Raw genomic sequence first — 17,253 nt, 5'->3', positions numbered from 1 at the left:
CACACACACACACACACACACAGTCCTGTGGCCCAGGTAAAGTGGATTTATTTCAAAAATCTACTTCCAGAGTTTGTCTTGTTAGTGTAAAGTTCCCTCTTTGTGTTTCCACGCTGAACTGCAGGACCAAAAAGAGATTAATGCCTTAAAAGACCAAACTGTAACTTTGATCCAGTCAAACAGTCTCGTGGTCGCTCCGGATACTTTGACGTTTAATTTTAATCACTCACTTCTACTGGAGGCCCGTTAGGAGTTAGACTCTTAATGTCCAGGATGAACAGGACGAGTGATTACAGACACCGAACCTGTTTCACATCCATACGGGCACCTGACTGGTGTTTTAAGACTGATTAGAAAAACTGTGAAACTTTACTTTGGACTGCGCCAACAGTTCAGACCAGCATGTAGAAATGAAACCGATAAGATGTGTCAGGATCTGTCCGATTAAACCGACCACAGTGTGTGTTTGCTTTGTGTCGAGGCAAACTGTTGTTAAAATGACACCTGAAATCCTCTTTTTAAGGCATCAAATAACTGAACTTATTAGGAAAAACTAACAAAACCAACAGGGTGCTGACTCTGCTCTTTTTTCCCCCAGAATATTAATATTTTATTTCATTCGGGTATTCATTATTTCAGGTGAGGTGTCCTGCCTCCATAAGACGCTGCAGGAGAACCTGTACAGTTTCTGACTGAATTTTCTGTAACATCCGGCCTACAGTACAAACTGTGATCCAGTTGTGTCTGAAATCACAGTTGTGTGTTGACACATTGGTCAGTGTGTAACTGTTGCGGCTCACCAACAGGAACCTTCCAGCTGTGGGGTCACTCCATCCAGGTGGACTGGGCCGAGCCTGAGAAAGACGTGGACGAGGAGGTCATGCAGCGTGTCAGAGTCCTTTATGTGAGTACACGTGTGTGTGTGTGTGTGTGTGTGTGCGTGCGAGTGTGGTTTAGATTTGTGCTTGTTCCTATTAAACCTCCCTCGATCAGGATGAAGGGAATGCAGATAACGAGACGAGTCAGAGAAGGATTATATGGCTGAGAGAGTTTATTTATAAACACAGTCACAGCGTTAAAGTTGTGTGCTTTCTATCCAAAAACAACCCCCACTTCAGCCCACGGTGTAGACGTCTTTTTAAAATGCAACGCTCAGCTTCTGCGCTGCTCTCCTGTGCCGCTCCGCAGCTAAAGGTCAGTGTTTTAGGAAACACTCAGCAGGCTTGTTCAGATCAAAGGTGTTAGAGAACGGAGCAGCAGGGAGGAGGCTTGCAGGAGCTGCTCTCCCTCCAGGGGATCAATTACTGTGGAGGCTTTTACACTGAAAGACTGAGATGTGATCTGAGGGCCACAGACTCAAACCCAAAAGCTTGTAGTGGCGTGAGGGGGAGAGTATTTTTAGCAGGGGAGGGCCAGAGGGAAGTCAAGCCCTCGGTGGTGTGCGTGTCTGACGCTGCTAACTGAAGAACCACAACTCTCTCTGGGTTAAAGGACATTTCTCATCTATGAGCCCATTCATTGCCAGTCAAGACTGCTGGTGATGATCGGGCTGTAATTATCCCGTAAGTCATCGCACAGGATAATTACAGGTAATTACAGCTTGTGTCCATCAGCGTTGTCTGTCACTCGCGCCACTAAAAATATCATCTACTTCTCAGAATGTGGTTGCTGACACGTGGGACCATGTGACTTTAATAGGATGAGTCACATGATCACATAGTTGGAGACAAACCAACATTTTTGCCAGGTTATCTCAGAATGGCAGGACTAATGTTCAACTGATAAATGTAATTCAATGGCCGATGTATCATGCCCAGTGTTTCCCACACATAGGCTTAACTTGGGCGGACAGTCCAGGTAGATTAACAGCCACCCAAGTAAATTTGGCGACCCATTTTTGATTGCAACGCTGCACATCACATATTCGCTCCGCACATCCTCTCAATCAGTCGCTCTCGCTCTCTCGCGCAAACACGGACAACAGACCCGTCTGTGAATTGAATGGTTGGAATCATAATCACCGCTGCACAAATCTGTCCAACACAATGCTATCAGTGTCGGGGGACCATCTTCAAAACGGTTATTAGCAAGCATGTAAGGAGGTGCGTTCCAGATAACTGGCTGACTTTCGCCGACTTGATAGAGGAATAAAAACAGTGCCGTCAAGTCAGACACAATCTGCCTCCGTTAGACTGCGTGAGCTTAGAACAATGATCAGGCCTCGCTCCCACGAGGTCTAGTGACGTTTTGCAGCGCAGGTATTGTGCCAAATTCTGCCGTGAATTGTATACACCTCCGTTTTGCTGAATTATGCATCCATTTATTAAGGTTTGCTGTTCACATTGTTTGAATGCGGTTAACGCAACATGTTTTTGCTGAATCTCAAGAAATGGTACTTTTACTAAGTGTAATAATATATTAATGATTCTTAACAGTCATAAAATGTATACTGATCATTTATCACTATTGATGAACCCCACAAAGAATAGTATAGCGTTTAAAAGCAGAACTTTAATGCATTGTCATGCAGTTCTCGGCAGGCATGCAGAATTCAGCATAGAAAGGGAGGCAATGCTTTCCACAGCCTCGGTGCCACTGCTTGAAATGATCGACCCCCCCTGGTTTTAAAATGAGTGTGGGGAGCCACTAACAACCTCTGACCTGATGACCTCAGACTACGGGACGGAGTATGAAGCTGTTTAAACGCCGGATGCGATGTGCGCTCTTTTGTTAATGTGAGTTTAAAGCATTGCAGCAGAGTTCTGAACGGTTCTTGTTCAAACAAGTAAAAAGACCGTTACAGTAAACTGAACAAGAGGAAATAAAAGCATGAATGGACATCTCCAACTCACACTTTGTTCATAATCATCATGCAGTGTTCTTAATTTGGAAATATTCCTCAGTTGGAAAAAGAATCAGTCCTATTTGTCAGAAGTGACGTCATCCAATATACATTTGACACTAGCCAGTACTGGTGTTAGATATATGCTCTGCTATCAATTAGGATGATTTATCGGCCTCGTGAGTGCAGGTTTCGGACAATTAATCGGTCTAGTCACTAGTCAGCAAACGAGAAAAGTGGAGTTTTTCCTCTTCAGGCCTCTAAAAATGACTCAAACAGTCAGATGAGGGGAAATCATCATCGTCATGCACCCTGTGTGGTCAGAGGATCACCAAAGTCATTTTTACAGTTCATCCTGAAGGGAACACGAATATCTGAACCAAATACCATGACGATCCATCCGGTCGTTACATATAAGAGCCATGCTGCTAGCTGCTAGCTGTACTTTAAAACTATTAAAGGCCTTTTCACACGGGAAGCGACACTCCGCCCGCATAGTTGCATGGCCCCGCGGGGTCGCTCTGAGCTTCTCATGTGAACAGACACCGAGACAAGCGCTCCGCGAGTAAACGGAAGGCGCTCAATAGATAGTAACCACTGCAGCGGCTTCTGTGCGCTACTGTAGTCCTTCATTTCCTAGCTTAAAGTGAAACTATAGGCTAAGTAACGTTAGCTGAGCATGTGCGTGAGATGAGCACGACCGCGACAGTTTCACAGGAACACGCCCGCTTGTCGCTGTGCCCGTCGAAACAACCCGCGCCTCCCTTCCTACACACTCACCCCTCATTGAAAATTAATTACGAGGCGCGTAAATCGCTTCCCGTGTGAAAAGGCCTTTTAGGCTTAAAACGTGTACAGTGCCACTGACATGCCAGCTGTGAATGCAGGAAGTGAAAACCAAGCAGAAAGCCATTTGGATTTGGACTCACTAGAAGACTTTCTGAAGGTGAAGGCTGACGTTGTGCGCTACATTATGTTGTTTGTGACAGAATCTTTTTTTTCAGGTGCGTAACCTGATGCCGAGCACCACTGAAGAAACTCTCCGTCAGGAGTTCTCCTGCTTCAAACCGGGCTCTGTGGAGCGAGTCAAGAAGCTCACCGACTACGCCTTCATTCACTACCGCTGCCGCGACGACGCCGTCACCGCGATGAGCCTCATGAACGGAGCCCTGATCGATGGAGCCAGCGTAGAGGTGACGCTGGCCAAGCCGGCCGGGATCAGAGACGCGGGTATAGTCGGGAGGAGGTACAACAGCAGGGGATACCTGGGGAACAACGCATCAGGAGGAGGGAACGAGATGTTTGTCCTGCACGGGGGCGACGGAGGCATGATGGGAGGAGATATGGACGGATGCTCTCCACTGAGAACAGTGACCCTGCCACCGCGCCTGGGGAGCCCCTTCTACACAGGAGCAGGAGGTGAGGAGGAGGAGGAGGTTTAATGTGTGTTAAAGGGGACCTACACACTCCTCTGCGGCAGCTTTGCATGATTTAAAGTTCAAAAAAATGAATTTCTATAGAAATGTTCTATCTTTTACTGGCCCCGTCGTGCAGTCCCTCATTTCAGCCTCTGTCTGAAACAAGCTTCATCACACTACCTTCCTTTTCAGGACCCGCCCTACTCTGCTTCTGATTGGCTAGTGCTATGTACTGCGCATGTGCAACTCCAAACAAAGATCATCTAGAAGTGAGATGCTTCACTCTGTAGCTAAAAGCTCAGAGGGGTACTGCTGCACCCCTAAAAATATTATGAACCTGAAAATGAGCACAATATGACGTCTTTAAATTAAAGACATCAGGAAATTATTATGTATCAAGATTACCATAAACTTTTCATGTTACAGTGGTCAACAGCCAAAGAAAAATTACATTTAAATACTAAAAATATAAATAATAAAAGACTTTGGGAAAAATACTTTTTGAAATAAAAAACTCCTTATAATATTATATATTATATTATAAAAAAGGATGAAAAATGCTGTGCTAGTTATTTCAAGATTTAGCTTTGTTAAAGTTTATTTTTAATATTGGACACTTTGAGTCGACAAACTTATTTCATGTCATATTAATATGTCCGAAAAGAGTTTAAAAAGTTTTAGTATCTTGTTTAAGATGCAGCTGTAAGTGGTGATGATTCATGAGCAGGGAACTGTATTATATTTTTAATTATATTTTACTTGTACTGTGGATTTTCTCTCTTAACCAAGACATTAGTCTGCCTCTGGAAAAGTTTCCCAAAACTGCTCAAACACTTTTTTTTTTTAACTTTAACAGTAAAGTATCTTTAGAGCCCGACCACCCAAACAATCAATATGACTTGCCGGTAGCAGTGAAGAACGTGTTTGTACATAAACTCTGAACTCTGCAGGCTGGCTCTCTGTGTCTCGGCCAGCCTGTAAAACCCTTCACTTTGATTCACTGAGAGGATTTTTTAGCTTTTATCTTGTGAGCTTGAGCAGGTTTTGACTTTGCCTTATCCGTAACAAACCACATTCATCAAGTCATTGCTCGTAAATTGACACAGCCGTGATAATAATCTGGCGATGAAGCAAAACTCCAAAGTTTCGTGACGCCCGCAGACATTTCTGAAAATGAGAAAAGTTTTAGAGTTAACTCTCCTACAAATGGACTGTGAAATATTTATGAGAGGAGAGATGTCATAGCAGAAAGCCGCTACTTGTACTACTACAGGAGAGTGAGAGGGAGAGGAGGAGGACATGGGTAGATTTGAGGAGAGATGGATGAGAGAGAGAGAGAGACTCCTGGGAAGAGGAATTAAAGATTCACTTTGAGAGTTAGATGCATAGTGCAGAGAGGAGACACATTTAAGGTTGAGAAAGAGCTTCAGATGGACAGAGACGGTTCAGGATGGAAGAGGGAGGAAAGACGGGGAGATTAAAGCAGAGAGAAACAGATGTTGTGAGCAGAGACAGACTGACAGGGATGAAGGAAATGCGAAAGAAGGAGGTTTAGAGGGAAGATGGAGATGATTCAGAGGGAGAGACGGATATACGGAGGGGGAGATTTAAAGGGTAACATGTAGTCTTTAAACCTGGACCTTAATTTCCCGTGTTTGTGTGTGTACGTGACTACTTTTTTAAAAACTGAACTGATGTTGAGCGAGCATGCTGCAGTTGTCAGCAGCATTTCCTAACGAGCGATTGCGTCCCGTCAGAGTACGTCCACTAAAGTGCTTGTTTTTTTGTTACTGACAGGCTCAGCTTGTTATTACAGGTATCTGACAACATTATGGAAACTGTCCCTTCGGAGATAGACCTCTTTTTTTAAAGAGTAACAGTCGCTATATCGCTCTCGTCAAAACCACCAGACTGATTGATTAAAAAAAACAGTACATCTTGTTAATGACTGCTGGTCAGTATTTCTGAGCCACAATCGAATTTCCTACTCTGTGATGTAACAAAATAATCTGAACAATTATATTGTGAATTCGGCTGCATTGAAACACGATCACAGAGCGCAGGAGGAGATCAAACGTTGCATGGAGAAAAAGTGTAAAAAGTTTGCATGGAGCTCCACATAGATATTTTTTTCTAGCAGAGTTTTGTTGCCGCCTGAGTAAACTGCCGACATTCCCGACTCCTGGTGACCCCTTTAGCGGCGTTTTTGGACGTTTAAGGCTCCGTGGTAAAGTTTGCAACAGTCAGCAACAATAAAAATGCAACATCCGGTTAGACTATCAAAATAAAACGTAAACCTTGTGAAACGTCGCCATTTTTAAACGCCACGTTGTTAACCTCTTGATGCCTGAATTTATTTACCATTAAAAAATGTGAAAATTATTTCTGTTTTCATTTGCTTTCAGGTTGATGTTAAATTAAGTGGAAATTGTTAATTTGTTTATAGAACATAGAAAATATATAAATTCAGGTATGATGTAGGTATGATGCAAATTAGCGACAGGCATAAACGAGAAACCAGGGCTTGAAAACGAAAACTCAGCTGCAGTCTGAAAGGAAGAGGTGTGATTGCAATTTGTTTTGGTTTAGGCAACAAAAGTACTTGCTCAGGGTTAGGAAAAGATCATTGTTTGGTTATGGTCACTGTCTCCTGGCATTAAGTCCGGTTCTGGCCCTTCAACCGCCCCAACCCCCTCCTAACTTGTTTTTTTCTGTTAAATGTCATACACCTACCTTTACCGTCACCAGTGGGTAAAAAACTGATGGTGACGGGTCTTGCGTCCGTATGTGTCGAGTTGGGAGTGAGAACGTGTTGGTTTCGTTTGGAATATAAGTTAAATGAAATGTGGTGCAGTGCTGAGGATCATTAACAGCTCTGTTGCAGGGGGATGTAGAGGCCACCAGTCATCTTAGCTTTTTATTCACAGTAATTATAACAACTTAGTTTGACAGTGATGTACTGATGGTAAAAGTGCTAAAAAGGCGTTTCCCGCGCAAACTGTCAAAAGTTAATTCATTTTCATTCTGTTAATTCCATAAATTAAATCAAGTCACGTGGAGCAGCACACATTTACATTTAATCATGAAAACCAGGCTGCTGCAGCTTTAAGATAAAATGCATATTATGTGTTTTCAGATGACTTAGAAGAATGTGCTAATTAATGTACTCCTTGTCTTAATGAATGAAATAATTAGCATAAAGGCTAAGAGCAGCTAATGCTGGTGATATTTCATGTCTGAATTACGGCCGTGCGGCATTTCTGAGAGGTTATTGTTATTTATTGCCGTTTTTTATTCAGCTAAAACTCTTTTTCTCAACGACTTGAATTTAAAACGGATGTGATCTTTTTTGGAGAAACTCTTAATGTCACAGTTTAATTTTGTTGAAATATTGTAAATGAAGAAGAGACTTGGACTGATGGAACGCAATTGAAGGTATTTTCGGATGGAGATGTGGAGACTGATAAACTGAGAGGGAGACATGAAGTTAGGCGGATAGAAAATGTGACTGACTCAGCTCCTGTTCTGCTGCTCAAGCTCTCGTTTCTAACTGAAGTTTGAATTTGATAACAGAGTTTTAATGAGTTACAGTAAAATCGATTTAGCTCGATCACACTGTACCATTAACGTCACAAGAGATGAAGAGTTTAGTATTTAGTAGAAGAAAAGTTACTTACCTCTCTAGTGGTATGTAGCAGCCATGATTGTTAAGAGGCCAGTAGGCGGGACAAGCAGCCAATCAGATGCAAGTTGAGCAGAGGCTTATGGTGCTTACCAAGCTTGACTGTATGCGATTTGCTTTTGGTGACCTGTCCTCTGTTTTCAATTACGTAAATGCGTTGACTCTCATTACACGCGTCGAAGCGTCGCTACATCCGGTGTTAACAGGGATTCCCCCGGACAAGCTCCAGCTACAAGACCTCGCCTTTTGACCGTCTAAAGTTTGGGATTATTTCAGACAGACACTCAACAACGTGCTGCTCCGTGAGCTCTGTGAACTGGAAACAGCTGCACTGCAGCACAACTGCTGTCCACGAATATGTGAAGCAGCACGAACACGAGAAGCAAAAGTATCCCAGAGCACTGACAGCAGCACCTGTTTACTTTCTGTCCCCACACAAGCACGAGGACAAGTATCTCTTCATCGCCTTGATGTTAAAAGTAATTTCTGCCCCACTGCTGTCATGGTAACGTAACGTTACACCGTGTCATCTAACGTTGGGCCGTTTCATATTTTGTGTTTATTTAACGGCCACGCATGAGCGAGAGAACAGCTGAATCTAACAGTACAGACGATATGTGACTGTCCGCACAGTCTGTGAGTCGTTTCAGTTGTTTTCTTTGCACCACACTGATGCAGAGATACATTTGATTATTGTACTGCATATTACTATAATAAATCCATGTCAGAAACATTTAACGTCTTAAGTAAAGTAGCCTGATTAATGTCTGTTATTATTGTTATCACAACACATCAGTGACGTGGAAATTTGATTCATACTCTTGCTATTGTCATTATTCTAATGTGCTTCATCAGGATGATCGAATAAAATATTGATTAGACATGTTTTTGGTATTTATTTTGGATAAATTGGTTTGTTAATCGAGTAATATGCATTGTAGGGTTGGGCCGATAGGCGATGCCGTCGGCGATGGCTGACAGTTGGTCAATGGTTGAACAGGCATCGTGATTGTAAAACTTTTTTGAAAGCAGGTTTTAATCACCAGGAACATTATTAATATAAATTTTAAATATGCTTATACCTTCCTCGGAATTCTCTTCTCCCCACACTCAGACACTCAAGAGGCCTACACCTTAGGTAAACACACCGACCGGCGTGCCCTGCCCGTCTACTCCACTTTCTCCTTCAGCAGTGCGTTTTATAAAGTCGCCTAAAAGACGCAGAATTCGCCTTTTCCGTGTTTTTTCCACCCGTGATCCGTTTTCACGGCAGCAGGTGAGCCGCTTGTGGGCTTGTTAATGACGCAGCCTATGAAACAACCAAAACCAACATCTGCACCCTTTGTATTCACTGCTGCTTTACCTGGTCCGCGACTTGCAACGTCCATCCCGATGTTTCAGTGTAGACATAGTCCGATGGAAATTTTTTAGACATCGCCCAACTGTAATGTACAGCCCTAATAATAATAATAGTAAAGTACAGAGAGTATCGTATCTCGCAATCTCTGGCTAAACTATTTAAAAAGGTCATATTATGCTTTTTCCCGTGAAAATGCCCAAAGTCCACCCCAGAGGGAGTTACATCTCCCACAGCAATCACTGCTCTGAACTGCCTGAAAACTTGTTTGTAGTCCAGCCTTTTCTTCCGCTTTCTTGTGATGTCACGAGAAAGCACACATCATAACGCTCGCCAAGCAGCTAGTCCGACATGCCCTCAAAAACACCGGTGGAAAAACACTGAGCTGCAGCACACACCTCTCCTATAAAATGTGTGTAAACCTGTTCAGGTACAACCCCTAAATAGGATTTTGAACCTGAAAATGAGCATAATATGACATATATAAAAATGGCGGGTTTGTTCAGGACACTTCGTCTGGTGAGCGCAATGATCATGTAGTGAATAGTGACGATTATCTTTGAACAATCAGTAGTCTGCAGTAGAGTCGAGGCGAGTTGAGGGACTGTAGGGACCCTCCACCTCAGCATCAATGGAAATGAAAATCACTAACGTATTCCTTTTTTAATACCAAAAACCTTGAGGCAAAACATGAATCATATGAAAGGAAGTTCTGAACTAGAACTGCAGCCCTGCGGTTGTTCTCATCATGGATTAAGCTCACAGTTGTATCTTGTTCAACTGACCAACAGACAGGCGTGAAGTCAACATGTCTAATGAGCGCTAATACTAATCCTGCGAGTGTGTGTTTCTCTGTATCACCAGAGGACCTGGACAGGTGTGTGTTTCCCCTGTTTCCTGGCACCCCCCTCTCCCCCACCAGTCTTCTGGCCCTGAAGCAGGGTCAGATCGGCTCCGCTGTCAGTCTGCTCGACTTTTACTGCCGCAAAAACTACTGGTCGCAGCCGGAGTACCACCTGTACTCCACACCTGGGCAGGACGGAAAGCTGCTGCTCCTGTACAAGGTACCTACACCAATCCCTACGCACAATTACACGTTTAACTGCTGCGCATGGACAACAATGTCTATTGTGATCGATCGGCTTGTCTATCTATGAAGTCATATATACTGTATAGCTTTTATCTACAGATGCATGCATCATAAATGCATAAAAAATAAATAAAAACATACTGTAAAGCCTTTTTAATGGAAATATGGCTGGCAGCAGCCATTAGAGAGAAATAACAGAATAATAAACACGGGCTAAATACATACGTACATATTTATTTGTATACAGAGTGTCAGCAATAAATCTAAAACAAACAAACTGAGGACCAAAAGTGCTCATCATAATGTGTGTGTGCAGGTGGTGATGCCGTCAACACGAAGCACATACATCCCGGACAAGCTGTGTGTGCTGCTGGATGATGCCAAAGAGCTTGCTGCACAGACCGCGCTGTGGAACCTGGGTATTATTCAACACACACACACACACACACACACACACACACACACACACACACACACACGCTGCTTTACACCTGACACAGAGGCATAAATCCAGCTTAACGTTCACATGGTTTGTGTTCACGAGCTGACATTTCTCCTTCAGATACTATACGATCCGTCAAGGCTTCAGCGTGGGCTGTATGTGTGTGTGTGTGTATGTACACACACATACAGCCACATACTATATGAATAAACAAGTAGACTTGTTAGCTCAGGCAGAGGTGAGGCAGTCTGTGCTGTATGGCTTCATATGGGCGGAGGAGCTTAACGTTCTGGCACAGGATGTTCCTGTTGGAACCTTCGTGTCATTTTACAAGGTACAGGGTAGATGTATTTATCGTTTTACAACACGGGGCTGTATAACGCGATTAAGTTGGAGTTCCCTTTATGCTGCTCACAGAATAAAGGTTATATAGAAAAATGATATTATATTCATCCATCGACTGTATGAGTCATAGAAATAAAGCTGTTGTACGTGGTGCAGGGCTGAGGGTGGAATTTAGGAGCCTCACAGCCTGAGGTGAAGAAGCTGCACTGAAGTGTGGTGGTGCGACAGCGGATACTTCTGGATCTTTTTTCAGACAGGCTCTGCAGGTGCCTCACCTCAGCGATATCACAGATGCCGTGAACCTCCCATGCAAGTGATGTTTCCGGCCAGGATGCTTTTCCGTTGCTCCTCTCAGAAAAGTTAATTAGAACTTGGCACAGGAATTTATCCTTTAAAGTCCATCCATTGTCAAACGCTTATCCTGTGTACAGGGTCGCGGGGGGCTGGAGCCGATCCCAGCTGGCTTCAGGTGAAAGGCAGGGTACACTATAGACATGTCGCCAGTACAGCGCTGCGCCACACATAGACAAACAACCAGTCACATCCACACACTCACACCTAAAAGCTATTTAGAGTCACGTATTCCTTTTGGGAAAGTTGCGGCCATCAAAATGACGTCTACAAAAAGTGCTTCTTTTTGCCACCAACAGGCTCAGACTGTCACACCAGGTGTCTGCCGACATCATGGAAAGGATCCCAACGAGTCATTAACCAAATTTCTCACACACAGTTTGTTTCTGTCAGCGAGGAAAATTAGTTTTAAGCTGTTGAGCACATGGTAGCCAAACCGACACATATGCTCACATTATTGTGATGATTAGCTGCGGACTTCAAGGGCCTGACAGGTGGACTTTTCCAGTCTGCACTGAAGTGACAGCCTACCTGGCCATGTCGGTGGGTAAACACAAGCCTTTTCCTACTTCAGCAGGTGTCTGTCAGTGAAAAGAAGAGTTTTTGTTTGGCGATCTCTATTTCCTTTACTCCAATCACAGGATCCTGCTTGATGTCATGTTTAGAGACTCTGGTAGTAATGCACACTGAGGTAAGCCCTTTGTTTTTAGTTGCTGCCACTTGAAATGTTGCTTTTTAGCTACAGTAAGATGACTTCATTCAAAAATGAGCTAACTTCAGCTTTGTTGTGATGTCAGCGTTGGCTCAGGGTGAAGACCTGTATCACCTGAAATCAATATGACGATTTATTGTCACTTGTCTCGGTAATGCTTATTGAAACAATATCTTAATCTGTACACCGGTGCGCAACATTCTCCGTCCTCGCTGTGGAGCTCTTATTAATAATTAATAATATAATGTTGTTAGGAACATTGGTTCTTATGCTAAAACAGGAAAATCAAAAGTGAGTAATTTTACTTTTTATTAACATACTAGGCCGACTTTTTTTATTATGTACTTTTAAGGAGTAGGCAACAGCCTGTGTGAAGGGATGAATTCTTTGTCCTCAGGCTCTCGTAACGATATTAACGACATGTATAAAGAGAAAAGAGCGCAAGTAAAAGGAAAAGAGAATCTTAGGCAAGGCAAGTTTATTTGTATAGCATATTTTAACAACAAGGTAATTCAAAGTGCTTTACATAAAAGCAACAGGGAAATATAAAAAAGTTTAAACGCAACATAAAATATAATAAGTTAGTGTTACAATCAGGGTTAAAAGAGTTAAATGGAAATATTTCATTAAAAGCAATGATAAAAAGCTAAAAAAAAAAGAAATGATCATACATATATATATATACACACACACACACACACACACACACACACACTTACAGTATATAGTGTATAAATATATTTTATACCAATGTGACTGAAACGAGGTCGGCAGGAGTCAAATGGTCGGTTTTGGTAAATTTATAGTTACGAATCCTGAGTTGTCTTCAGTTTGTACGGTGAACCCAGTGTGCTGCAACTACTGTTTAAAAGGATGCTACAGTCAGCGTGTGTTGCAAGGATGGGAAGTGCAGCACAGTGAAGGACAGAAGAAGAAGAAAGAGGCACATGATTACTTCTATGGCTGAAGCAGAAGAAACAGTGCTCAGTTTGTATTGGAGGGGACGTGTTGGGAGGTTGGCTCAGTCCCTTTCTCCTCTCCGAGTGCACCAGAATGTTTTATTTAAATGTTAAATAGGACTTTTCTCCCCCACAGCGACTTGCTTTCGGAGCTGTCACCTTTGATATTGACTTAACTGGCCTGTTAGCCACTCTCCCTCCATGTAACCCAAGTATCAATTTATAATTCAATTTACTTTAATCTCCAGATACAGTAGAAGCTCTGGAGTTAATTTTGTTTACACTGGTGCAGAGGGAACTGTTGTTGGCACTATCAAAACGTGAGGCGACGTTAATAACCTACAGTCCATAGAACCAGTGCAGCATGTAGTATAGGATGACATGCCATTACTTTATTCATGCATTTTAAACACTTATCTGTATTCATACAGCAGGGCAGACAGAACTGGATTGGCTCCGGCAGCCTGGAGCTGAAGCGGCACAATAATCTGCGTTTGCATTATTACATTCTTACAGTCTTAATCTAACCGCCATCATTTATTCAGATTCACATTATTGTTTCCTCTTCCTCTTGTGTTTCATATCCAGATTGCAGATAAAGGAAACTGAAGTGGGTTGAACACCACAGTACAGAAATTATACGCGATAAGAGGAAGCTCTGTTCCTCCTTTTCTTTTAGTCGTGCAGGTCATCACTCGACTGATTTGGGTGGCAGTAAGAGAAGTTCTCAGAAGTTCAGGAGGTGTCACACTTTCTTTAATTACCAGATCACTTGAATCCTGTAGGAATATTTGAATCAAACAAAAGAAAACTTGTTTGACTTCAAGAGCAGATACGACAGAAAGTGACGGCAGCTGTTAAGAGTCTGAACTCGTGCCATCTGGAGCTCCCCGAGAGCCTATCACAGCACTGCCTCCGCCAGCGTCTCTCAAAGCCTGGCTGGCTACAGAATCTCATACCTTTGAGGAGTTCTGTTCAAGTAGAGATATTTGGAAATAAACATCACCTGCAGAGGTGAAGTTATCTGCATGTAAACACCTGCGTTACTAAATCATTCACATTTAGAGCGTCTAGTTACCCAAAGTGGTTTGACAGTGATCTAGGAGAAAGCATTCGTGTTAACACTGTGTGTTGGCAATTAGGGTTTAAATGACATCAGTAGTTACATTAAATAATATAATAATTATAGTCATTATTTAATAATTACCACCACTCTTAAAGAAGAAGAAAATTGATAGCCAATTACCTAATTGATTGTGTTCCGACTGTGCAGATGGAGGACCCGGTCTGTTCTGTTAAACTGGTTGGTGCTAAGCTACTACGTTGCTTCTGTTAGCGTGTGAAGTTGGCTGGCAGACAGCAGCTGCAGTGGTCGAGTCCAGAAGCTGCGCTGGGATTTTGCTGGGGTTTTTATCCGGTGACGGATCGCAGGTCACTGAACAATCGTAGCTGAAAGCTGGGTCCATGGGCTGAATTCACACCTGTTTTAATACCTCCAACCTAACTGCAGATCAGGAAAACTAAGCTTTTGGGATATGATGATGTAGGGCTGTGCGATAGGAAAAAAAAATTCATATCCCGATAAATGTTTTTGTAAATTTTATGAAATATGGGATTTCCAACTGTAACCCAGTTAATGTCTCTGCATTATAAAGGTGAGGTAACTTGACAGCACCATGACCCATACCATGATAGAGTGAACAACGACACAGCAAGTAATATAACTAATGTTAGGTAGGTTGTGGATTAGCAAACCGACTTGCTGCAAAGTAGGTTTGGGCCATCGGCGATGGCTGACAGACATCACGATGTTGAGCCGGCATCGTGATTGTAAAACCCCCGCCCCCCTAGCAAAAAGAAAAGTTCAGGTTTTAATGACCACAAACATTCTTATTGTTTTTAAGTATGCTTTGCACCTGCCTCGAATTCTCTTCTCCCCACACTCTGACACACTCACACACACCCCTACACCTCAGGTAGTAAACACCCCGGCTCCAGCTCCAGACAGTGACATTCACAGCTCTCCTGCTGCTACAGCTAACATCACAACAGCAGCATGTCTTGTTGAAATACAGTAAGCTGTACGTCCGTGGGCAAGTCATTTAACGTTACCTGACTGACACACACATAATGACTGGATAGTGTTGTGTGGCTCGTCCCTTATTTTTAATGCAAATTTCTTCCCCGCAACCCCAACACACGTGGAGGAACAGACTGCGGTGAAGTTGGTTTCAAGTTGGATATTAGTTTTTATGTTGGACATTCGATAGATGTTGAATTCCAACTTCAAACTAACTTCACCGCGGTGCAAAGCGCCGTTCCCTCACCAAAATATTACGGTAAAGTGTGGAATTTGCGACACAACGAAATAAACGATGGAGCATAATGTTCTGGACACGTATTGTTTTTAACACAAACTGCAATTTTTAGATTCAGGTAGCTTGGTGTGGACGTACTCTTAGGTCTGTCAAATTTGTTACAGATGTGTATATTTTTGTTTTCTTTATTTAACTTTATTTCACCAAGTATCAGGACACCTGGAGCAGGTGGGCATCGGGGCCTTGGCACAGCAGGAGGGCACCTCAGTGGTGGGAATGAGGGAGGAGCTGCTCTTTCATTTTCACTTTAGGGCAAAGATTCTCCATACAGCTCAGACAAAACATTGCTGTCATTGGCCCGGTGGTGGCTTTATAACTTCTGAACTGCACTGTTTAATGCAGTATTTTATCCTTACCGCAGTGTTGATCCAGTCTTTTGTGCAGTGGTGACTGAGTTTTGAAATTCCAGTTTGAGTTTGAAATGTCTGTTTGGGACAGACAGAGTAACAGAGGCCCCATAGCACCATTCTCAGGTCATGCACTGACTCGCTTTGCTGGATACAGAGATATCCGAGCAATCCCCCATCATGCCTTTCTTGGAACACACAGCTCTCTGTCCTGAAGACCAACCCTCTGAAAATAGATCAGAAGACTAAATGTGTCTCTTTCAGATGGGGCTTGAGTGCAGCATCAGTTCAACCATGCAGTAAAATGTGGGACTCAAAGAAGTCTACACGTCAGTATGACAAGGACATACGAGCCACACAGAGAAGGAGCGAGAAGATTGGGCATTTTAGACCACAAAGATGCTGAAATGAAATTCACAGTAAAAATGTTTTTCCTAATTGACTCGCACAAAGCAGGTTTTTGCTCCCTGCTGTCTCTGCGTTCTGACGCTCCGACCACCAGCCGACCCTAGTGCAATTAAAAATGTTTTTTTTAACATGAGATGTTGCTTTGAAAACTGGAAGAGGGAGGTTGTGAGTGCCTTGGATACTGGAAGTCAGCCCTGTGGTGGACGCTTTTAATGAAACTCTCTTACACTGCATCTATTTTGTATTGTGCTCACAGCTCCAGGGGGAGCTGAATATCTGATAGAGCTCAACCCACAAGATGCAAAGTGTCTTCCCTTTCTCCTCCGTATCTTCTTTCCCTCCCCTCTGCCTTCCTCTAAGGCCTTTTTCATCTCTCCTCGCCATGTCCCTGCAGGAAGCCTTGTTTGGATTGTTTTTGTGATAATTGCCATCCAAAGTCAGTGAATTTGCAGAAAGGCTTAATAATCTGAGGAAAATAATTGTGATTTTACACTGGCCAATACTGCAATTTCCATTTAAATTGTGATTATTCCTATAGATGAAGGCCTGTTAAACAGTTAAAGTTCATAGCAAGCATAATGACAAACTTTTTAAATGATGTTAACCAGGGGCATTATATTCTCAGGGGTGTCATGTCTTGAAAAGTAAAGAGGGCTTTTAGTAGTGGTGCAACTGACAGAAAACTCACTGGGTTAAATTATATTCTTCTTAAAAAGACGGCAGAATTGAACCTCAGTCAAAGACAAGACGGTAAATGACAGTGCTGTTTGCATTCAAATGTGTTTTTAAATATGTATAATTATGATTTGAGGGATAAATCTCCTCAGATCTCAGGAATTACCTTTTTACTATCTGTTAGCCAGGAAGCGATTTTATCCCATAATTGGGTCTTTAATGTGACCTTTGCTGCCTTCCCGTGTAG

General features: G+C 42.8%; 1 protein-coding gene across 7 annotated transcripts in view; it reads left to right on the top strand.

The window, feature by feature from the left end:
- Window positions 1–17,253, top strand: part of rbm46 (RNA binding motif protein 46) — a 35,298-nt gene that overhangs the window by 10,948 nt on the left and 7,097 nt on the right. For all 7 annotated transcript variants that reach the window (XM_046065094.1, XM_046065093.1, XM_046065089.1 and 4 more), the window contains 3 exons: window positions 3,847–4,261; window positions 10,164–10,363; window positions 10,706–10,808. In XM_046065094.1, coding sequence (XP_045921050.1) covers window positions 3,847–4,261; window positions 10,164–10,363; window positions 10,706–10,808 — 718 coding nt within the window. The remainder of the gene's footprint in view (window positions 1–3,846; window positions 4,262–10,163; window positions 10,364–10,705; window positions 10,809–17,253) is intronic.

The sequence above is a fragment of the Micropterus dolomieu genome, linkage group LG12, assembly GCF_021292245.1.
Source record: "Micropterus dolomieu isolate WLL.071019.BEF.003 ecotype Adirondacks linkage group LG12, ASM2129224v1, whole genome shotgun sequence".
Taxonomy (NCBI): Eukaryota; Metazoa; Chordata; class Actinopteri; order Centrarchiformes; family Centrarchidae; genus Micropterus; species Micropterus dolomieu.
This window is presented reverse-complemented; position numbering and strand designations above follow the sequence as displayed.